Below are 23,357 nucleotides of genomic sequence, written 5' to 3'. Positions count from 1 at the left end.
GGATAAGTTAAAATTTGCCTCGTGACTAGGCTGATTTTTTCTACCCAACCCAACCCGACCATATGTCTGGTCGGGTTCGGGCCAAAAAAGTCCAGCCAGGTAACAGGTATAGTCAGATCAGGTTTGGGTTGAAGAAAAAAATATTGGATTTTTTACCCAATTCAATAAATGATCAGGTCTTGATTTGTATATTTACAATCTTATGCTCCGAACATGAACGTGGGGAACAAGGGGGTTCCATTAAGTTTGAAATTCTATGAGGCTATCAATATAACTTTTTGAATTGTGATTTTGTGCGTATGTTTATGGTTACACTATGAAATTTGCACGATGAACAATATGTCCACTACTTGGACACATATGAGACATGTCCATTTGCTTCTAAAATATCCTTGAGAAGGTTGCGGAAACTTTGATTGACGGTTGCGGAAACTTTGATCCCTACTTGGCAATTATAGCCATATAGTTTTGCACAATTGAGATACACTGAAATACTAAACCATTGTATCATACTGATTTTGATGCTCAATACACACCAGAGAATAAAAACATATGTAAATGGATAAAAAGTTATTTGATTATATATTTAGTATTAGAATACATAGGTTTTACAATATAGCCTAACACAATCACAATAAAAATAGGTTTTTATGCATTAAGAAACCTCTAAATTTCACCCTCTAAATTATCATTTGAAGAGCATTATGCATAAAAATCATTTTCTATATGCTTGCACTCTCCAATAGCTTTTCTATATCTTGTGTGCACTATAGAAAGCTATTTTCATTATCTATCTTTGGCTAGCAAGAAATGTGGAATGAAGGATGTCTACATTTGGATAGCCACTTAGAGAAGCTGTTGGAGGATATTTTTCTATCAAAATCTCTATTTATAACAATAAGGAAACATATAGAGGGTCTCGTGGAGCTGCTCTAATAACCTTAGAGTGACAGAGAAAGAGCAAGCAAGTGAGCAAGAAAGCAAATAGCCAAAAGTCCTCTTCTTCAAGATCTAGGGCCCTACTTATAGGGAGGAGGAGCCGATTGTTTACATCTATTTTATTGGTGGGGTCGAGTATTCAAAATGTCCCTAGGATTTTCAAATGAGTCTCTATAAATTACAAACATATCCTTATATGCTACAACTAAATCCCTAGGCCTCACAAACAAATCCTTAGACTCCTATCTCGAGCCTCTTTCGTACACAAAGGGGGTTGTTAGCATTAAGAAACCTAAGACGCACCCCCAACAGACACATAAGCACTACTACAAAAACATTTAACCGTGGCCTTTTCGAAACCGCTCGGAGGCGGGCATAATTATGATCTGTCTCAGTTAATGCATTGGGTTAACTGAGGCGGTCATTTTTTATTAACCGAAGTGGATAAAATTAACCGCCTCCTAAAATCAATTAACCGTGGCAAGCAATGTAATATAACCGCCTCGGTTAATTCCTATTTACCATGGCGGTCATTGTAACGACACCGCCTCGGTAAATGAATTAGCCAAAGCGGTTATTTCATAAAGTCCGCCTCCTAAAATCTGGCCCAGCCCAATACCATAAATGAAGGTAGTATCTTACCCAGCTATTGGGCCTATATATAAAGAGGACTTAGGGTTTTGCTTCTCCCTCTCTTAGCCGCCCCTCCCTTTCCCTCCCTCAACCACGACGACGAGCTAGCGCCAACATCGCTGCCCAGGCCTACACCGACACCATGCGCTGCGATGTAGTCCATGGCGCCAACATTGCCGAGCTCTCCTGCTCCCACGACACCACCATGGGGACCACCATCATAGTCGTCTTCACCGGATCCCTCCTCTGTCGTGCCCAATCGCAACTCGCCGTCGCCGTCCACCCCCACCACCGCCGCCGACGCCATCCACCTATCAGACTCGGAGCAGCGGGCTGTTTATAAGCATAAAATGTTTTAGAGTGATGCAAACCAGTAGATCCAGTTTGGTATCTTTTCCTGGGCTCGGTCTAGAAAAAAAAACGTCTTCCCTTAATTGAAAAGAAAAAAAAACTGAAGAAGCCCATATATGGGCCTAAAAGTCTGATGGGTATGGTTACCTCAGCGGCCCGGATCCGTCAGCCGTCAACCAGGCGAAAAGCCCTATCAGGCTATCACCGGCGCGAGGCCGAGAAGGCGAGTCATGGTCGCCGCCATGGCTGCGGCCGCCTCCTCACGGGCCTTCCTGCGCCCGCACGGCGGCCTCCTCCTCCCCCTCATCCGCCCCCTCCGACGCCGCCTCTCCACCACAGCCGCCTCCGCCTCCGCTTCCGTCTCCACCGCCGCGCCGGGCGGCGTCGTGGACGTGCTCCGGGAGCGCGGCCTCGTCGAGGCCACGACCTCGGAGGCACTCGCGGCGGCGCGCCCCGGGGAGCGTAAGGTGTACTGCGGCTTCGACCCCACCGCCGAGAGCCTCCACCTCGGCAACCTCCTCGGCCTCGTCGCGCTCTCCTGGTTCCGACGGTGCGGCCACACCGCCGTCGCGCTCGTCGGCGGCGCCACGGGCCGCGTCGGGGACCCGTCCGGCAAGAGCGCCGAGCGCCCCGAGCTCGACGTCGCCGCCGTCGAAGCTAACTCCGACGCCATCAAGTCCCTCGTCGCCCAGATCATCGGCCGCGTTCCCGAGCCTGCCCATCATTCCCAACCCGGTACGGACCAGCAGCCTTTGGTCAATTCAGCAGCGGGTTCGTCAGCAAACATGGGTTCCTTCGTGATCCTGGACAACTACGACTGGTGGAAGGACATCACGCTGCTGGATTTCCTCAAGGAGGTGGGGCGGTTCGCGCGCGTCGGTACAATGATCGCCAAGGAGAGCGTGAAGAAGCGGCTCGCGTCAGAGGACGGAATGAGCTACACCGAGTTCACCTACCAGCTCCTCCAGGGCTACGACTTCCTGCACATGTTCAAGAACATGGGTGTCAATGTGCAGATCGGGGGCAGTGATCAGTGGGGGAACATCACGGCTGGGACGCAGGGGCGGGCCCAAAGGGTATTCATGGGTATGCATTGAATACCCATTGTTTTTGCTAATCACTAGTATTCAAAGTTATAATTAGCTATAAATGTTAAAAATAGATGTATAATGGTAGATATTGCCAATTTTGAATACCCATTGTTCAGTTGCTGGGCCCGCCACTGCTGGGACGGAGTTGATCCGAAAGATCTTGCAGGTCGAGGGGGCACATGGTCTGACGTTCCCGCTCTTGCTGAAGAGCGATGGGACCAAGTTTGGGAAGACGGAGGATGGCGCCATCTGGCTCTAGTCAAAGATGCTCTCCCCATACAAGTTCTATCAGTACTTCGCAGTTCCAGATGTTGATGTCATCAGGTTTATGAAAACCCTGACGTTCGTAAGCTTGGATGAGATTCATGAGCTGGAAGAGTCTATGAAAAAGCCCGGGCACGTGCCGAACACTGTTCAGAAGAGGCTTGCAGAAGAGGTGACTCGATTCGTCCATGGCGAGGAGGGATTGGCGGAGGCGCTGAAGGCAACCGAGGCCTTGAGACCTGGGGCTCAGACACAATTGGACGCACAAACAATTGAGGGAATAGCAGATGATGTGCCATCATGCTCTTTGGCTTATGATCAAGTAGTGAAATCTCCTCTGGTTGATCTGGCTGTTTCCACAGGTTTGCTTACTAGTAAGTCAGCAGTTAAGCGGCTTATAAAGCAAGGTGGCCTGTACCTGAATAATATTAGGATTGATAGTGAGGATAAGTTGGTTGAGGAAGGTGATATAGTTGATGGGAAGGTTCTGTTACTATCTGCTGGAAAGAAAAATAAGATGGTTGTGAGGATATCTTGATTGTTCCTTTTTTGGGTGTTTCTAATTTTTGTCTGTGGAAGAGAAAAGTTCGGTGCTGAGCCTTTGAACATGAATTAACAGATTGCTGTGTTGGGGAGATTGAATACACATTCTTTTTCGTTCATTATGTTCTTCAGAGTTTTTTTTTTTGGTGCTATCAGCTTTGAGAACGGCACATGCTTTTACCTGTCATGCTATATATCAATATCATAGCTGGACGTGTGATATCAGGTTCTTTGGTGGTGTAATTCTTGCACAATTGTGGTATGCTTAGTTTTTTGGAAGAAACTTTGCGTTTTGGACAAGGTGAAATAAGGCTCCTTGTTTTCTCTGGTGGAGAGGATAGTAAGTTCAGCTTGTTTAGGCATATTAAATTTATTGTTACACCCTTTTCTATTTCAATGCCCAAGTGAGAAGGCTGATATGAAGCGAAAGGGATTGTAGCCTAGTGATTACAAGAGCCTCGGTAGCACTTGAGGTCCTGGGTTCGATTCCCTATGTGAGCGAATATTCTGAGATTTAACGGCGTTGTGCACTAAGTGGTAGGCGACGTTCTCGTCGACAGCGAGACGTCTGTGGTGACTTTGTCAACCTCGAGGATTTGCCGACACGGTCTTCGAAGATGCTCATAGGGATAGGATTTGCGTACGTGTGTTTATAGAGGTGAGTATGCGTGCGTCGTGAGTGTCTGAGTTGTACTGTGTAATCTCAAAAAAAAAAAGAGAGAGGCTGGTATGAAAAGACTGCTCAACCAGTTCCCGTGCAACCTTCGTGAACACTTTAGCTGTCACTGACTCAATGTCAGAAGTACAACATGTACTAGCTAGCAGCAACACAACATCCCATCAATACGCTGCTGCCTGCGGTGCGCGCAGCGTGCTTCAAAAATCAAAACACACTCCCCCCGCATAGCCAGCCAGCCAGACACTACTTCAGCATCAGAAACTCCACATCCTAAACCTTGAACCTAAACCCTACAAAACTACGCTCTCCATATCTGTGCTCACATCATCCAAGCAGATCACTTCGGTGGCCCCCTTCTCCTCCTCCGCAGAAGTTAGCTTCTCATCCAGCTCATTTATCTGCCTCCTTATCTTCAACCCATCGTCTGGTAGCTTCGACACCAGGGCCTAAATTCAACAATTTGTTTACTCTCATACCCTGATATATGAATCAAACTGAATGCAAAGATCAGAGAGAGAGAGAGAGAGAGAGAGAGAGAGAGAGAGAGAGAGAGAGAGTGAGTGAGTGAGTGAGAGAGACTCTGAAAGCCGATCGATTCTTGCCTTAATCTCTTCAGGACTCTCTGCACTTCTGTTGCTTTGGGAGTACCTTGGAGCAGTGAATTTTCCATCTTTTGGCTTCAATGCAAGAGCCACCCTACATATGCAAAATGGAAACACAAAGTTTCAACAGACCAAACCTACACAAAATAGAAACACAATACCTCAGATGAGGATCCTTACCCGCCAGCAACATAATCAGATGAGGATCCCTCGTAATAGTGCTGGGGCATCATGGGCATTCGTCGAGGTTTGCTGCATGTAATGTGCCAGTTTATATACAATAATAACAAGAGCACATATTAATGGAAGATAAGGAACTGGAGACGCCCTCAAAAGCATGATATCATTTATTAACCAGAAGAAGCACATGCTATGCTAGCAGTAAGGCTAACCTGTCCGGTGCATCACTCTCACTCAATGTGGGCAGGGTTGCTGTTTTAGAGAACAGGAGGCTGTGATGGCTCACGCCTGCTATTCCTTGTTGCTCCAGGAACTGTATATGCTGCCTCAAGGACTCATCCCTGTAAGATGCAAAACAAACTTCTAAGTAAACTTGGAATGAGTAACTACTGCACATTGATTGAGCAGAAAATTCATCTAAAAACAAGAAGAAACATTTTTATAGGGCACTGCATTGTCTTCTGCAAATAAAGAATGCCTCATGCACATCAAAATGCCTACAAAATTCATGGGCAAAATTCAACACTTGACAATATGCAGGTTGTGCCTCATCTACACCCGAGGAAAATTTCAGATTCAAGTGATAATGTAAACAAAATTATTATGGTAGCCATCCATTATCTACATAGTGGCACATAAGACGGAGTTCAATTAAAACATATCTCTTACATAACAACTTGTTGACCATGCTCTTCTTGCAACTGCTTTTGAGTGAGGGAAACATCAAAACCTTGTTGTGGCAAACTAAAAAGCTCATGAATCTCCTAAGGGTACAAACAAGATAGACATAAGTATCTAGTAGGAGATTGAGCAAACAATGACAAGAAATAGAATCAGGACAAGTACACTCTTGCTGAAATAACGTGTTTGCTCTTTTTGCTCTGTAGCTGTCCTTAACAGAGCCCCCTTGAAAACCTGGACAAAAGATCATCCTTCACTACTCAGTCTGGTTTTCCTTCCACATATTCTTTTACAAAAGAAAAATATGAGTACAAAGCTGTAGAAATCATGGAAAAAGGAGTTGTGTGCAAAGCATGTAAAAAGGACATCGAAGTACACACACTACATTCACATTAACGAAAACCAGTAGCAGACTGCACCAAGCGGTAATTTCAGTAGTAGGGTCTATGCTGTTGCGGAGAGAAACACAAGGATGTAACAAAAATTTCACCATGTATAGGCATACTCCTAATGATTCATTCAACAAACCAGTAGATAAGAGATGATATTTGAACCTGTAATTTGTATATCTTTTCTTCAATGGTTGCAGATGTCATCAAGCGGTACACAATCACATCTTTGGTCTGGCCAATCCGGTAAGCGCGATCTACACTTTGATTATCTGTACTGTAAAAATAAAAACAAGTGTGTAAGGAGGAAAAACTTGTAGAGCCCATCCAAGAAAACTTAAGTGAGGCAGTTAGGTGTCATTGTTCAGATACCTTGGGTTCCAAGCAGGATCAACTACTATGACGCGTGCTGCCTTGGTAAGCGTTAGTCCAAGTCCACCAACTTGTGTGGTTAGTAAAAATATTGGAGCTCCAGGACCCTCTTGGAAGTCCTGGAGGATGCAAGTACATGTAAGCAACAAAGTACATATGGCTGACTCTATGAAACAAAGCTCGTGGAGAGAACCTTCACAATCCTTTCCCGATCAGAAACCTTTGTTGTGCCATCAATGCGCAAAAACTTGTAGCCCTCTAATAATATGGCTTCCTGTTACAACAAGCCAAAAACTGAAACTGTTGAGCTAATACGCAAAAAAAGTAGGCAATCATTTACTAAAAGAAAGTGCCATGTGCAAACGTGCTAAGGCACGGTGAAGCACAAAAGAACTAAAAATAGCAAAAACATACCTGAATAAGGTTCAACATTTTACGGGTTTGCGAAAAGATTAAAACGTGATGCCCCTCTTTAACAAGGTTCTGCTGCAACATCAGATATTACTTATTTGAATTTAACATTAGGACCAAATAAATACATAAGCAACAACCAAAATAGGCATGCATCCAAAAATACTTACCAACAAGGACATGATGAATGATAGTTTGCATGAGACATCCTGACCAACTTCCAGTGCATCATCATCGTGAGCCATATCTGCAAGGTTCATGGCCATTTTTTCTACCATTCCAATGTCTTGATCATTCAGCATTTCATCCATTCCTTCCAAGACACCTTCAGCAGCTTTCTTAGTCAATAGCAGTGGGTGATCGCATATTTTCTTCAATATCTGCAGAGAGAATAAAACAGTGTATGAAACATAATCCCACCAATAAACATGCCCAAGACCTAAATGAACAGAAAACATGTTGGCAAAGGTAAAGAGAATCACTATAAAGAAGAAAAAAAGGTGATCTTACTGTGATTGCAGCCAGTGGTGATCCCTTTGGTTGTACATCTAAATGAACCAACCCACTTTTTAGAAAAGCTTTATATAACTTCCTCTGCGCCCAGAGAAAGGTCATCAGCAAAACATCCATTAACCAATAGCTCAAGCAATTTTTTACAAGAATGACACTAGAGTCAAACCTGGCAAGCTGTTAACTTCAGCCAGACAATTAACTCGTTCTTCTTTGCTAACGTTTTTTCTTCTGATGTGCCACTATCAAGGAATACTTCACTTTTCATGTGTCGCATGAAGTATGGCTTGATCCGCTCTCTTAGTTCCTGTGAAATGTAGTTCAAAACCAACCCAAAAACACATTAAATTATATCAATTAATGTGCAACATACTTAAAAGTATTAATTTAGAATGGTGAGCACAAAAGAGAGCAAACTACAAAGGCTTAAAATAATATGTTGGCCCTCTTATTGCTTCGACTGAAAGTAGATCAGAGTTAATCTTAAGTCTGAGTGCAGCATATATGCATTGCTTTCAAGGGTCTAGTAAAAGATGAATCTACTACCTAGTTGGTATATGAATGAGTAACTCGTACTACAATTTTGTTGATGTCTAACTGTGTTACTTTATCAAAAATCAATGTCAACGATGAAGTTATGCTTCAAGCCTACATATTCAATGAGTAAAAGGCTAGCCACATCCTAACTTGGCTGAACTCTCTCCATTAATCTTTCTTTCTGAGAGTTTTCTCTGTACAGCCCTGTTCTTTTCTTTGTAGTTTTCATTTCTGTTAGTAGTTGTTTTTTTCTCGTTTGTACAGCTCCTTTTGGCAATTTTCTTATACAGTACTGGAATATACCACTAAAGCAGGGAAGCCGGAGTCACACACATATTATATTATGAACAGAAGAAGTTCAAGATAGAAGTTACTACCTTAGCTACATTTGAGCCTACATGCTTCTCTCGAGTGGTAGCATTCTTGTCATTACCTCGAAGGATAGCCATCTCATACCTTGTTTTGAACCTGTAATAATATAGCGAAATAAATGACATAAGGTTGTGAATTGAAGCAACTTTGAGAATGCAGGAACAATAGAGAGTAATTGAATGTATGAAATTACTGTTGTTTATCACCCAAGACATCCGGGCAGCAGAAATTGAACAGAGTCCACATTTCCTGCAATAACTAATCAGTTTCACTACAAAACACGTTAAACGTATAAGTTTGAGGAATTGAGGAAGGGGATAAGGGATACCTTCAAGTTATTTTGGATAGGTGTCCCACTGATCACAATGCGATGGGCACAAGGTATTTTGAACAAGCTTTGGGCCCTTTGTGTCTTATTGTTTTTTATTAGATGCCCCTCATCAAGAATGACGTAATTCCACAATGTTCCTTCCTCCTCCTCATCGTTGTTGTAGGAATTGCCTCTTATCAGCTTGTAATTGTTCCGGACAATGTCATAGGTTGTTAGGAGGATACCACCCAACTGTGGAAAGATGGAGTTAAACATTTGCTAGAATTAATTATAACATCTTGGGAGGGATTCTGGAATTTGTTCTAGATGATATGAAAAAATGGCTGGGTAGTCAAATTTTCAAAGTGTACACATTGCAAAGTTACAGAAAGCTAGACCAAGTAATCCATATGGTAAAAGAACTTACCTGGAAGGCATACTGAAGCTCATAATTGCGAATACTTGTGCTGGGGCCAGAGTAGCTGCCAAATTGGGAAGGAATAGATGATTAGCACCAACTAACAGGACTTAGATCATATGAGATAGAAGATATAGTGTTCTATACTCTCTGATCTTATGTTTAAGGCCAACAACTGAGAGCTCCTTGGTCCAATGAGCGTGAAGTGTCTTTGGAGCAACAATGAGGACCCTCTTGATTAGGCGAGAAAGAAACAATCCAGCCAGAAATGCAGAAACCTGCACAGGACAAATACGGTCGCATGCTTCCATTAATGGATCCACAACTAAATGAACCAGTGGCGAAGGATGAGAAACTGTCAACAAAATTCAAAATATGAAGCCAACTGGGAAATGACTAGGTAGTAGGTATGTATATAGCAAAAAAAAAGAAGAAGAAGTTTTACATGCTTCTGTCTGAAGAGAACTGTTTACAGCTCCCTAAGCCTTAATGATTCAAATGGCATTGAATAAAAAACACTAAAAAGATCAAGAAAAGTGTATACTCGGAAAAGGGGGAGATGAGCGTGATGAACCTGCATGGTCTTGCCAAGGCCCATGTCATCCCCTAGGATCCCTCCAGTTCCTCTGCAGTGCAGACCCCAGAGCCATCGGAGGCCCTCACGCTGATGAGGGTAAAGCATCTTAAAAATCCTTCCCGGGAGCTTGTATGGCTTGGATGTTGCTGCAGTTCCAGTTGGCTCCATCTTGAAGTCCTCCGTCTTCTCCCATCCAACATCCTCAGAATCGTTATTCACAAGTCCACGGTTTTCCTTCTCCTGACCCAGGATGTCATTGCTGCTGTAGACATTGTTCCTGAATGTCGAGGCCTTGGTTGGTCTCCTTGCAAATGCCTTCCTACTGACATGCTTAGCAGCATAAGGTGTTGATGATGTTCCTTCCTCCTCTTCATCGTTGTCAAAATCGGAATCAGAATCAACGAAGGATGAGGCCTTTGATACCCTATCTATCCTCCCAACATCCTTGGTACCTTTGCTCTTCCCCTTGCCGCGGGGGACCTCACCACAAGCATAATCAGTAAAGGCTGAGGCGACTGAAGTAGTTTGTGGCTTGACCTCAGCCCGCCTGGTGATGGTTGTAGCAGCTTCATCAGAGCTAGAAATCTGAATGGGCGAGGAGGCGCCGGTATGAGTCCCATCCTCGGCGCTTTGGTCATCTGGGTCCACGGTGATGTTGCACAGCAGGGGGCCGAGCTGCTCTTCTCTGGGCCTCGTGGAAGGGTTGGGCTTGTGGACGGACAGCGAGTCGAGGTGACTGGTGAGATCGTTTAGGATCTCACGAATGCTTTTGCCGTCGTCCTCCTGCTGCTGCCACTCCTCCTCCAATTGCTGGGTGGTGGTGGTGGCGGCAAGCTTGCATAGGCGACGGCGGCTGGCGAGCTTGACCTTCCTGGCTTCTTCAGCAGGGTTTTCTGCGAGGAAAGAGGGGGGGGGGGGGGGGGGGGGGGGGGGACAGGCGAGCTAGTGAGAAGGGCGTACCTGGAGGCGGATTGGGGTTTCGGTTAGGGTCTTGGTGGTTGCGGGCGAGGCGGAGGAGGCGGTCGTTGAGGCCGTTGGCCGTGGGGCCAGTGGCATGGTGATGGTGATCAGCGGGAATGGCGGTGGCTGGCTCGTCGTCGAGATCGTCGAAGATGTCGAATGGCGTGGGGGACGCCATCCCAGCCGCTCGCCAAGGAATGGAATTGAAACGTTGCGCGGTCCTGAAATTCACAAACAAGGGATTGGATTTAAGTCAAGACATCACAAGGAGTATCGAAAATTTGAATAAAAATGATACCGTTCCTGCAAAGCTACCTTGCATCAACAAAGGCAAGCATAGAAGTTTTAAATAAATGATATAGTTCCTGCAGAGCTTCCTTGCATCAACAAGGGCAAGCACAGAAGTTCAAACCAGATACAACATGTACAAAGGATCTCAACTACAAGAGTTCCCTTGAGTAGCAGCAGCATCCATGATCCATATGATCATGACCAGACCAGTGTACTGCCAGAGCAGAAGACAAAAAGGGGGTTGAATTTTACAAAAGGATTGAAGGAGTATGGAAAACTATCCTGCATAGCTACCCAGCATCAACAAGGGAGTGATTGCTCTATGAATAGTGAGTAACTTGTTAGATATGTATAGACATAAACTTATCAGTAGTGTTTAGTTACAAGGAAGCTTCATAAAGTTGCTAATATCCTGGTGGAAAAATATTGAACCATTCTGCAGTTACTCAATGCACCTTGGAAGATCTGAGAAAGAAACTACTACTATTGAATATCTGTACATATTTGACTGGAAGATTATTAAAGTGCAGTAGTACTGTTAGCTTACAGCCCCAAACCAGAGATCGGAGAGAATGAAACAAAAAGGCATCAGTGTTTGGTATACAAAGTTTAGCTGATAGAGCGCACTTGCACAACACACAAGTGCCTGTAGTCTTTAGAAAGATTCAGAAGCATTACTGTTGGACATAAGCACATATGTATCAAGAAGATTACTAGCTGTTCCATATATTATGTTAGACAAATAAATGAGTCACAAGGCTATTTCGAACCATTGTATCTAGCTAGCACTAGCAGGAATAGAGCCAACTCTAACCCAAGGTTCTCACAGAAATTTAGCCTATTATTAGTGTACCAGGTAATGCCGTAATGTTCACTGTTAACATGTTCATGAAATATGTATAACGAATTGATGTGCAGATCAACAATTAGCACTAGATAATGAACTAACGAAGAATTGCCGTGTGGCAATTACATGAGGACCGAAGATACTGGAAACTGAATCTACGCGTAATCAACAATACTGAAATTTTTTGCATTTTCTAGTCTAGCCAAGATTGCACAATACAAGTTGGGAGAAGTCTAAATCCCCCCCCCCCCAAACTATCAGCGTTGGACTACATAACCCCCCACTACTAAACCAGGTAACGTGGACCCTAAACTTTGCAATCCCGTTTACTTCACCCCCTATAGTGGTTTTGTCCGGTGGTTTTGACACGCTGGAACGATGAGGTGGACTAGGCTGCTGAGATGGCGCCTCTGACTTGCGGGACCGGTCTGTAAGTGAGGGATAGGCCATGGCGGCTCTGTTATTGCAGAGAATGGTGGGAAAGGGCAGAATGGCGGGAAGGGCACTGCAGTTCCCTCCAAAACTGATGGCTGGGACGCTGCAGCATTTATCCCTTTCACCAAACGTTAAGAGGAGCAGCTAGGGTGGGAGGACAGGGAAGGGGAGCAGTGACGGCCAGTGCCGCCGGAAGACCCCGTGCTGGACCGCATGGAGCAATGAAAATCCTGGCCGAAGATACTACAGGTGTCCTGCGGGAATGGTAAGAAAGTTTGGTTTTCTCTTTTGTTTTTGCTAGATTGGTTCCCTGATATGTCAATTGCTGCTGGCGATGTGATTGTGCAGACGCCAGGGGACTACGGGTTCTTTCAGTGGGTTGATCGTGAGGCGACACCATATGAGCGGACATTGCTATGTGATCTGCGTGATGCTGTTTGGAGCTTGAGAAGGGAAAATGCAGAGGCCAACTAGGTCATTGAGATGATGCAGAGTGATAATGCAGAGTTAAGGCACTTGAAGGCGAAACTGCAGAAGGAGAAAGAAGAGTTGATGCCAAAAGCTGGGACAAACTGAAGCTACAATGGTTGAGATGGTCGACAAGATTAAGGAAGGGAATAGATGCTGGCTGTCTAGGTGCATGGTTGTGGTCGTTGTAGTAGCCATCTTGTTTGGATTAATGTTGGTAAAAGTGTGACATTGTAGTAGCCATCTAGGTGCATGTTAAGTTTGTTCTTGATACTGGAATGAAAAATGTTCAGCAAAAATGTTGGCCTCATCCTTTTTTTTCTGTGACTCCATTTGTCTTGTCATTGTGAATGAAAATTGTTTACAGAAAAAATATGACAAATTCTAAAAAACATGACAGATCTGAGAAGGTTGATAGATGTAGATTCATAACCATATGTCTGTAACATTGAATGTTCACATTCAGACTTGTGACCAAAGTAGGTGCACAGTTACATCAAAAGACGCCTCATAACCATATGAGCTGTGAGCTTAGACTTCACAGTTACATCAAAAAACAATTCTTGCACATTCACTAGTGTCAGGTGCACATTCAGTAGTTATCACCAAACAACAGGTACTGAAGGCCTCCACTCCTACGCGGGATGCTTTTCGTGGCTTGATGAACCGGTGCTGCCGGGGATTGATGAACCGGTGCTGCTCTCGGGGCTTGATGAACGGGTGCTGCTCTCGGCGCTTGATGAGCCGGTGCTGCTCTCAGAGCTTGATGAGCCGGTGCTGCTCTCGGTGCAGGCCTTGGCTGTCCCTGAGGTTGTACCTACAAACAAAAATGTGTTGGAATTGAACAGACAAAAGAAAAGATGTGGCCAGAAGTAGATGTACACCGAAATTGACTTACACTTGGGCCAGGAGTAGATGTTGCAGCCTCATTTTGCTTTATCTGCCTCTTAGCATCTCTTTTGATGTGTGCATTTTTCCTCTTGCCTGCTTGCTTGTTGTAAGGGCATTTTCTAATGTTGTGAGTTGTTTTCTTGCAAAGGCTGCGTGCCATCTTGACTCCAACCTTGCTTATCTTTGTTCCAGCAGGCTTCTCACCTACCTCCCTTGTTCTCTTGGTCTTCTTTCTTCCAGGCATCTTTACATAAGCAGGAGGATATGGCCTTGGCATTTTAGAAACTGGCCAAATCTCCTAGCCTTCTACAGGATGCAAACAGAACTGGTAGGTTTTCAAGTACTCTGTGATTGAGTAACATGGATCTATAAAGTTGTCCAATTTTTTTGAGGACTTGTAGATAGCACTGATTGCATGGCAACATGGAAGTCCTGAAAGTTGCCAACACCTGCAACTACATGTTCTCTGAGCTAAATTGACTGTAAACTTCATCTTGTCCTTCTCCTTCACCTCAAATCCATCTTGTCCATTCCAGAGTACATAGCATTTGCCTGATCTCTCAATGTTCAGCTTCAGCTTCTTAAAAATATTTGGGCATATTGTGCCTTGCCATTTCTCTGTCTTGGTCCTATTCTCTTGAATCCTAACCATGACCTTGCATCTTATAATCTCATTCATAGAAATTACTGGTAAAAATCTTGAATCCATGATACAATTGTTAAAACTCTCACACATGTTATCAACTGAATCACAGTTTGATCCTAACTTAAAGAATGCTCTGCTCCAGTGCTCTGGTGAGGTTCTCAACATGTCCTTTGCACCATCTGGAGTTTCTTGAGCTAGCTTTGCTCTGTTGTAATTGAATATCACTTGAGAAGATGACTTTGCACATCTCCAGAATTTCCTTTGCAACTTCTGTCCTCCATACTTCTTCCTTCAGTTTGCATAGATGTGCCTTGCACACATCCTATGTTCAGCATTTGGAACAAGTTCTGATACAGCTTTCAATAGACCCTGCAATGTCAAGAACAAGTGTTAAGAAAAAGTGCTAATCAAAGTGTTAAGAATAAGCTGTAACCTTTTGCTGATCAGAAATGAGCACCCATCCTTCACCTCCATTGTTGATGTTAAGGTCTTTTTGCAGCAAACCAATAAACCAATACCAGGAGTCATGAGTCTCCAACTCAACATATGCCCATGCTATAGGGTACATCTGGTTGCTGGCATCTTTTCCAATAGCACATAACAATTCACCATTGGTTGCCCCCTTGAAAAACAACCATCTAGCCCAATAACTCTTCTTCAACCAGTGGAGAACCCCTTTTTACAAGCATCAAAGCACACATAGAATCTCTGAAATACTTGCTTCTGTATTATGTCAGGATTCAACATCACTACCACAGTGCTACTAGGGTTGCTTCTTAGTAACTCCATTTGATAATCATAAACCCTTGAGTATTCTCCTTTGGTAGAGTCCAAAGCTTCTTGCAGCACCAAAGCCTTTGCTCTCTTGCACTTGGACAGAGATACATCACAGAGAAAGTCATTTAGAACTGCTTGCCTAATCAAGTCCACCTTCCACGTGGGGTTGTCTCTTATCTGATCTTTGTACTTGTCTGCAATCCTTCTTGATGTCACCAGCTTGTTATCCCTCCTAGGTGGACAACAATGTTCATCCACAAATGTGACTACTTTGAACCATTCTGACCTACTGGTTTTAGATCCATAAATCAACCATTTGCATCCTTTCCAAGAACAGACAGCTCTAACCTTGTTCTTTTCATCCTTTGGAAACAAAAGATGCCTATGTGTTGTCAACCCATACCTAACAAGTGCTTTCTTGAACTGCCTGCTAGACCTGAAGGCCATTCCAAGAGCAAACACAGGCACATGAGCTTTACTGTCATACCTATTTTCAGTGCTCCTCCACCTGATAGTTTCTCCATCACTACCCTCCTCATATGAGTACTCATCACTTGAGTTGAAGTATGGACTGCCATCATCTTCTAAATTGTCTACTTCAGCCTCTAATCCACCTCCTGTCTTCTTGCATTTGATGTCCTTCTTGATTTGCTTAGCAAACTGTCTCAGTTGTTGTGTTTCATCATCATCTCCAGAGCTGTCCAGATCTTTAGGCACCCAGTCAACATCTGATCTCTCACTACTATCACCTTCTAGTTTGCTTGCATGTTCCTTTCCTTTCTCTGCAGGACACTTGGATGGAGACTTGTAGAATTGTCTGAATGAAAACAAGTCTTTATCTCTCTGCTTCTCTAGGGTTGTCTCAACATTAGTAGGCATAGATGAAGGAACATCAACATATATTTCCTCTTGTTCATCATCAGCTTCAGAAAACTCCAATTCCCAGTCAGTCCTTTGCATACTGAACTGCAGGAGCCTCAACATAGATATCTGCTACTCCACCATCACCAATGTGCTTAGGAATCTCACAACATGCATTGTCATCATGTAGCAATCTCAAACCCTCACCCAATCCCATTCCTGGATACAACCAGTGCAACTGCACTCTACCATCCATTGCCATATGATCAGCAAGATGACCTTCGATCTCGGGCAAAGACAGCTTATCCACATCAATGGCAGACATTCCAGTACTCCCACCAAAATATTGTAGGTGTCCTCCCACTATCAGAAATTCCCCTCCATAGTGAAATCTCACCATCAGAGACTCGATTGGATCCATGCTGCCAAAAAGGTTAAAGATTTTACAAGATTAAAGGTTTATGGTTGTAATTCATTGCGTAAAAACACAAATTAAATCGTTCTTGGCCACTACGATCACGTTGTATATCTAATCCCCATTCTTTCTTGCTTCTGTTCTTGTCTAACCCTAGGATTGACAGAATATGATGCGCAGTGGGTGAAATCAAGGGAAAGCGAATAACTTTTCAAACTAATTTCAACACTCATCGATGGTGAAATCCATGACAGAAAAACCCCCAACAAAACCCCACCTCGAAAACCCATGCCCTACTTTGAGTGCCCCAAAAGAAACAAAACAGAGTGTGGAGTTAGAGTAGTGGACACTGACCTCGACTCCTACAGCACGACGATCAACCGAATCTCGTCCAGATCATCGCCTCGCCGGGGGAGCTAGCGACGGAGCGGGCGGAAGATGGAAGACGGAGGGGCCGAGGGAGTTCCAGTGCCTTTTTACAGAGCCGCCATGGCCTATCCCTCACTTACAGACTGGTCCCGCAAGTCAGAGGCGCCATCTCAGCAGCCTAGTCCACCTCATCGTTCCAGCGTGTCAAAACCACCGGACAAAACCACTATAGGGGGTGAAGTAAACGTGATTGCACAGTTTAGGGTCCACGTTACCTGGTTTAGTAGTAGGGGGGTTATGTAGTCCAACACTGATAGTTTGGGGTGGGGGGGGGGGTATTTAGACTTCTCCCATACAAGTTTGTTCGAAACAAGGTGTATGTTAGTTGTCGACAATCGACCAAACAGATAAGCTTAGGAATAAAACCTAGAATTTATAGTTCGCCATCTCAACTGTAGCAGCACCAGACTAGTCCATCAGTAATTTCAGAAACTTTGGTGGTATTCATCTAGTGATCCAGAGACATTGCTCCGTATTTTCTATCAGTTAGCAATCGTATTCGTATCAATCAAGTACTGACAGTTCCTCAAGGACAAACCAAATCAAGATCAGAAACAAGCTGACAAACACGATACCCTTATCGAGCAGGATGATAGAGCGGCGTGCGACCAGAGCGTGCCTTCTTGGCCGACAAGCCGCCGCCGAAGCCGGCAGGCCCGCTTAGGGTTTGATAGTGGAGGAGCCGACGGCGAGTTTGGGTTGAATCCCGGACCCACGAGCAAGAGAAGGAAGAGAATGGTGGATCCAGAGGAATGGCGCCGACAAGCGGCGGCGCTCCGTGGCGGCGAGCGGCGCCAAGCCGCTACTGCGGCCTGCGGGAACGATGAAGGCGACGGGAATGGGTCAGAAACTCGGAATTCAAACGGGTGCCGACGAAAACGGGATACTCCCTCCGGACTCTTTTATAGGAGTACTCCGTATTCCCATTTTTTCTTATATACTCGGAATTCAAACGGGCGCCGACGGAAACGAGAATGCGCACGTTTGAATGCAGGCTCTTCAAGAGCATCTTCAAGAGATTTTTTATATCTTCTCTAATTTATAGAAATAGAGATTTTGATAAAAAAATTAGTCTCCAACAGTCTCTTCAAATGTATATCCAAAGATAGATATTCTCTATTTCAGAGCTCATGTTAGCTAAAGATGGAGAGTAAGAATGGCTCTCTAGACTACAAATAAGATATAGAAGAGATGTTGAAAAAGATAAAAATATGAAAAAACGATTTTCACTCAAATGCCTCTCCAAATAATAATTTAGAGAGTAGATTTTGGAAAAGCTCTTGGAGATGCTCTGAAGAGATTATGCATGCACGTCATATGATTAAAGCAAAGGAGATTTTGTGAAAGCTAAGATCATTTTTAGTTCCTTAAAATTTTCCTACAGTACTCATCGAATCTTCGGATACATGCATGGAATATGAAAATGCAGCTAAAAATAACTAATTATACAATTTAACTGTAAACTAAATGGCGAGACGAATCTTTTAAGTCTAATTAGTCTATAATTAGATACTAATTGTCAAATAACAACGAAAATGCTAAAGTACCAAAATTTAAAAAAATTCACGAACTAAATATTGGTTTATTGGGTGAGCGTGACCTTGAAAAATGGAATCACCCTGCATGCTTGCATACATATTGAATAAGGTGTGGTGCAGCTGGAAATTAACGTTTGAGTTAATCTTCTATTTTGGTTTGTGGAATACTCTTAGGGGCGCCAATGTTAATGGAAGTGTTAGGCCAATCACAATCCATAGTGTCTATGAGTAGTGTCTATGTTGTCATATCATTAAAACATCACTTTTAAAAACTACACTCTACAACTCATGATTCCTTGGTGTGGATTCCTATTAAACTCTCTCTTTTCTCCACCTATCATATTTGTTCTCTATTTATTATGAAAACATCACCTCACTCTCAATGCATAACATGTGGTGTCTAGTGTATTGGTTTGCGTGTTGATACTGGGTCTTGCATAAGACCAGTTTCTTTCTCTTTCCACACTCACATTTATTATAATGCCACATAAGCTAAAAAATTTTATTCTCCCAGCTGGACTGCCAGCTGCCAAATGGATGGATTCCACAGCCTATTTAAACCTATTTAATGATGACTGCTCGGTTAATTATGCACTGCTGTAAATATTAGACATATGGGATAGCCGAGGCATATGCCAGTTAGGGCGGGGTCAATAATGCAGCCGGCCGGCTGCGTGGGCGGCCCAGACGCTCGCTTTTCGCCTGCAGCGAGCTGCTGGCAGGCGTCTGACTCCCTCAAGGCCCATAACCAGAGGTTGGAGTGCCGGTTTCAGCCGGCGGTAAGCTATGCTAGGGATGGCAACGGGTACCCGAACTCGATGGGTTTTTTCTCCATTAGAGTGTGTGCATAGATTAAATTATATACCCGCGGGTTTTTTAATGGAATAAACTTCATACCCGTCGGGTTTGCGGGTGCGGATTTGTTCTCTAAGTATCAAAACCCGCAAACCCGTGGGTACAATAAACCCGACTACATATAACCTAAAATACCAATGTCATAAGGCCTTGTATCAAAATAAGGTCCAATAACATGCTAACAGAGACTTAAACTCATGTACTTCCATTCCCATCGATGATTACCTACTCATAGACTCATTTGCCTATAATGTATTGTGTATTTGTTTATGCTTTCTATTAAATTTTGTTGCTTCTTCTATCGGGTACGGGAAACCCGCGGGTAAAAAAAACAGCACGGGTACGGGTACGGGCATGAAATCATACCCGCGACGGGTATGGGTTTTTTAACGGATACGATTTTACCCTGCCGGGTGCGGGTTTGGCTTAGTGATACCCGACGGGTTTCTACCCGTTGCCATCCCTAGCTATGCGCCTGTTCAGGACCGGCTCAAGGGGGAGGGCAGCTGGGCGCCGGCCCAAGGCCCACGGAGGAGGGGGCCCAATATCTAGTATATCGTAGATAATATTATTTAGTCCAACTCGGAGTATACGAGCAAGCAGTCAGTCACGCAACTAGGCACACAGGTCTTTCAGCAAATATTAGTAATCACATGTGTGACTGGCAGCCAAACTATCACACATAACGGAATAATTTTTTATGCTGAAACAATTTGTTGTTTTCCACATTGAATTTCATAGTAGTCCCCAGCCACTGCTATTTTAGCCGAATTTTTCTTTTGGCATGTTAAAAAGATATTCCAATTTTCTTATATTTACCATGAATTGATATATTAGACCAACCTGACTTCTTACTTTCGGCCCATCTTGCCTAACATCCACTCGGAGTCCGAGTAGCGCCCGGTCTTCCGGACTTCCGCACTTCCGCACCACGATCGCAACTCGAAGTTCGCCGTTTCGTTTTCATCTGCTTTGTCAGGGGCCGGCACCAGGTGTTCTCCTTCTACACCAGACACCGACACATCGGAGACCAGAGCCCGACACACTCATCCACACGCAGGCTGGCTGATGCTGCGGCACCGCGGCCCGCGCGAGCATTTGCTGCCTTGGCGCTAGCACTAGCGCTCTAGCAGGTTGCAGGTAATCCTAGTTTTATATTCTACCATTTTAGTTTGTAATATTGATATTATTATTTATTAATTTCTATTTTATTTTTAATTACCATAACAAATAAAAAAATAGTTGGGCTAAAAGGCCCATAGTATCGGGCTCGCCCTGGGGCCCTTGAAAACTATGAGCCAGCCCTGCGCCTATTTTCTTCTTTCTGCTATCCTCTCTCTCCTCCACGTAGGATTTAGCCAGCTTGCAGCGATCCATAATACTTGCTTTTAAGGTCATCTCCAACCCATAGTGTTTAAGATGATGTATGTCGGTGTTTTACAGTTACGTCCATCTAAGAATACCTTTAGATAGAGAGATGATCGTGAGGATCAAAGCATGCCAATTAAGATCATCCTCAACCCATAGTGCTTAAGATGGTGTCTGTCGTTGTTTTACCATCATGTCCATCTAGGGATACTCTTAGTTAGAGAGATGATCATGGGGGAACGCCGAAATCAGGAACACAATGGTGCAAGCAACACAAGAATTAGACAGATACGGGCCGCAGATGTTGCGTAATACCCTACATCCTATGTGGTTTGTATTGCCTTGGGTGTAGCGATACGCTTAGAGGGATGTCTCTATATGTTATGGGATGAATGGGAGGGGTCCCTGCCTGCCCTTATATAGGTCGGGAGAGCAAGGTTACATGAAAACCATAAGTCGGTTTAACTCCTAGAGCTTATCTCGAGTAGTTTCCATCTAATCCGACTAGTACAAGATGTGATATAGGTGGTTACATGGTGCATGAAATTCCCCATCCTATATCTCGTACAGAACCATGTCACGTGTGATATCTTTTGGCCTTAGGTCTGACAGTGTCTTAAAAATAGAGAGTAAAAAACTATAAGTACCTCCCCAATGCATAATTTCTATAATAAATAAAGAAAATAAATCTCATTCAATCCTCTCTCTTCTATCTCCTTACCTCACCCTATCACTCTTATCTCTTTCTTGGTTCTTGTGTAGATACGGTGTCTTACATAAGAAACCATGTCTATCTTTTCCCTTATTAACTCACTTGCCATGTCACCAAATTACTTTTATGGCATCCTCATTAATGCTATGGAAACTATCCTTGAGTGTTGGGACTGGTCTAAAGGGTGAGAAGCTAAATCAAAACCAATCATCAACCATGTTCATCGGTGACTAATCCAGGGTGAGCCTGTTCTTGACTTTGTGAATTGGAGAGTTTCTATGAGTTCAGTCTCAATGCAGTGATTAGGATGGTTTCTACACCATTTAATATGGTGCCATGTAGGATATTTTGCTGATTTGGCAATGCAATTAAAGAGGAGAGAGAGAAGAAAAACAAAAAAACTAGGTCTCATGCAAGAAATGGTTTCTTGCACAAAAATTAAAGTCTAAGAAACTACATAAGGTCAATCATAGTACATAGTTTCATAGTAGGGAACTAGGTCAATGGCATACAGGGAAATTGCCTAAAAAATCGCCCCACAAAGAATTCCCTGTATGCCATTTTTAGGCAATTTCCCTATATGCCATTGGGAAATGTACTCATCCCTTATGTGCCATTGGAAATTAGCACATCCCTCCTATGTCATCTTTTATAATTTCTCATTCCCTATATGCCATTACCGTCAAAATCCACTAACTAAGGTTTTTAAGGATAGGTTGAAAAGATAATTCTACCCCTAGCTAGAATGATGCATATTTGTGGCATTCATCCCTCCCATGCCATTAGAGTGAAGAGCAGTATATAAATGACCTGGTTATTTTATAACAAAATATGCTAGCCGAACAATATATAATGATCAAACAAAACAACATAATGGCCGAACAGCCATACAGAGAGATGTCAAATATATAAAAATCTTTGCAAGCTGCTGATGTTGTTCATACAGCTAGTTTTTGATGTCCAAATATGCAATATTGCAACTAATCGGTGTTGTCCACACATGCCAAAAGCACAAGCAACAACCTCACTAGGTTTCAAGCAAAATAACAGTACATAAACTAGGTTTGACAAATACCAAGCAAAACATGAGACATCAACTTGCAGCTCATACATAATGAATTGCATCAACTAGACATTCAGATCTGGCAGTGAAACTTTCTTTTGCTTCTAGTATGTGAGGTAGGGCTATGCTTGTGAGGGGTGTTGTGCTTCTAGTACCCATCACTGGACTATCATGAGGCACTGTAACTTGTTTCTTCTTGTTCTTTCCTGCTGTCTTTGCCTTCCCTTTAGCTTTGTTCTCTTTTGTAGGCTTGGAGGTAGTAGGTGGAGGTGTGCTCCCACATGTAGTTAGCATAGGATACTCAATGAAAAGTTGCTCTAGTTGGTTTAAGCCACTTCCAGATCTGCACATGAATCAATTTGAGCGAGGCTCAGTGGAACAGGACCGGGGCTCAACAGGGTGGGCGGAGGAGAGGCAACCCGATCTAGGGTTCCTGCATCGAGGGGGGATCAGGGTCTTGCGTCGCGGGTAGGATGGGGTAAGGCGGTTCTTTTTTTAATCCATCTTGTCCTACTTCTTGACTCGAGTCATATGATACACATAGGGGTAAAAATGTCCCAGCACCAAAAGTTTGATGCCGTTAAGATTGAAATCTAACAGTAATGGCATATATGGGATGGGAAATTATAAAGGATAGCATAGAAAAGATGTGCTAATTTTCAATGGCACATAAAAGGATGAGTTACATTTCCCAATGACAAACAGGAAATTTGCTCATGAAACAATACCTACAATGCATGATTTCAGTTTTGATGTTTCCTATGTACTAAATGTATAAGACACAATGTGACTTGGAAATACTGTAGATGAAACTCCTTCCATCTCTCTTCTTTAAAAATGTGTCATGTCATCCAAATTGTTTATTCGGCACCCTATTAAATGTGCATGAAGCCCCTACGAAACTCCCACTTGGAATGGCCAATGAACAACCTTTGTGGGACG

General features: G+C 43.6%; 1 protein-coding gene and 1 pseudogene across 2 annotated transcripts; one reads left to right on the top strand and one right to left on the bottom strand.

Annotated features, from left to right (window-relative positions):
* The first annotated feature begins 2,089 nt into the window (after positions 1–2,089).
* Positions 2,090–3,973, top strand: LOC120692045 (annotated as a pseudogene). Its single transcript, XR_005682463.1, has 2 exons — positions 2,090–3,009; positions 3,131–3,973. The product of XR_005682463.1 is annotated as a tyrosine--tRNA ligase, chloroplastic/mitochondrial-like (transcript).
* Positions 3,974–4,546: 573 nt separating this feature from the next.
* On the bottom strand, positions 4,547–11,035 carry LOC120693009 (protein CHROMATIN REMODELING 24-like). Its single transcript, XM_039976410.1, has 20 exons — positions 10,820–11,035; positions 9,857–10,752; positions 9,430–9,560; positions 9,292–9,346; positions 8,883–9,116; positions 8,748–8,803; positions 8,560–8,650; positions 7,815–7,952; positions 7,646–7,729; positions 7,306–7,515; positions 7,139–7,210; positions 6,918–6,998; positions 6,725–6,843; positions 6,518–6,629; positions 6,129–6,197; positions 5,952–6,046; positions 5,495–5,623; positions 5,283–5,354; positions 5,065–5,196; positions 4,547–4,947 (listed from the first exon to the last, which is right to left on the bottom strand). Exons 1-20 carry the CDS (start codon positions 10,995–10,997, stop codon positions 4,791–4,793), a joined length of 3,111 nt encoding a protein of 1,036 aa, XP_039832344.1. The 5' UTR covers positions 10,998–11,035; the 3' UTR covers positions 4,547–4,790.
* Between the last annotated feature and the right edge of the window lie 12,322 nt (positions 11,036–23,357).

The sequence above is a fragment of the Panicum virgatum genome, chromosome 9N, assembly GCF_016808335.1.
Source record: "Panicum virgatum strain AP13 chromosome 9N, P.virgatum_v5, whole genome shotgun sequence".
In the NCBI taxonomy this organism is placed as follows: domain Eukaryota; kingdom Viridiplantae; phylum Streptophyta; class Magnoliopsida; order Poales; family Poaceae; genus Panicum; species Panicum virgatum.
Note: the sequence above shows the minus strand (reverse complement) of the source record. Positions and strands in the feature narration are given on the sequence as shown.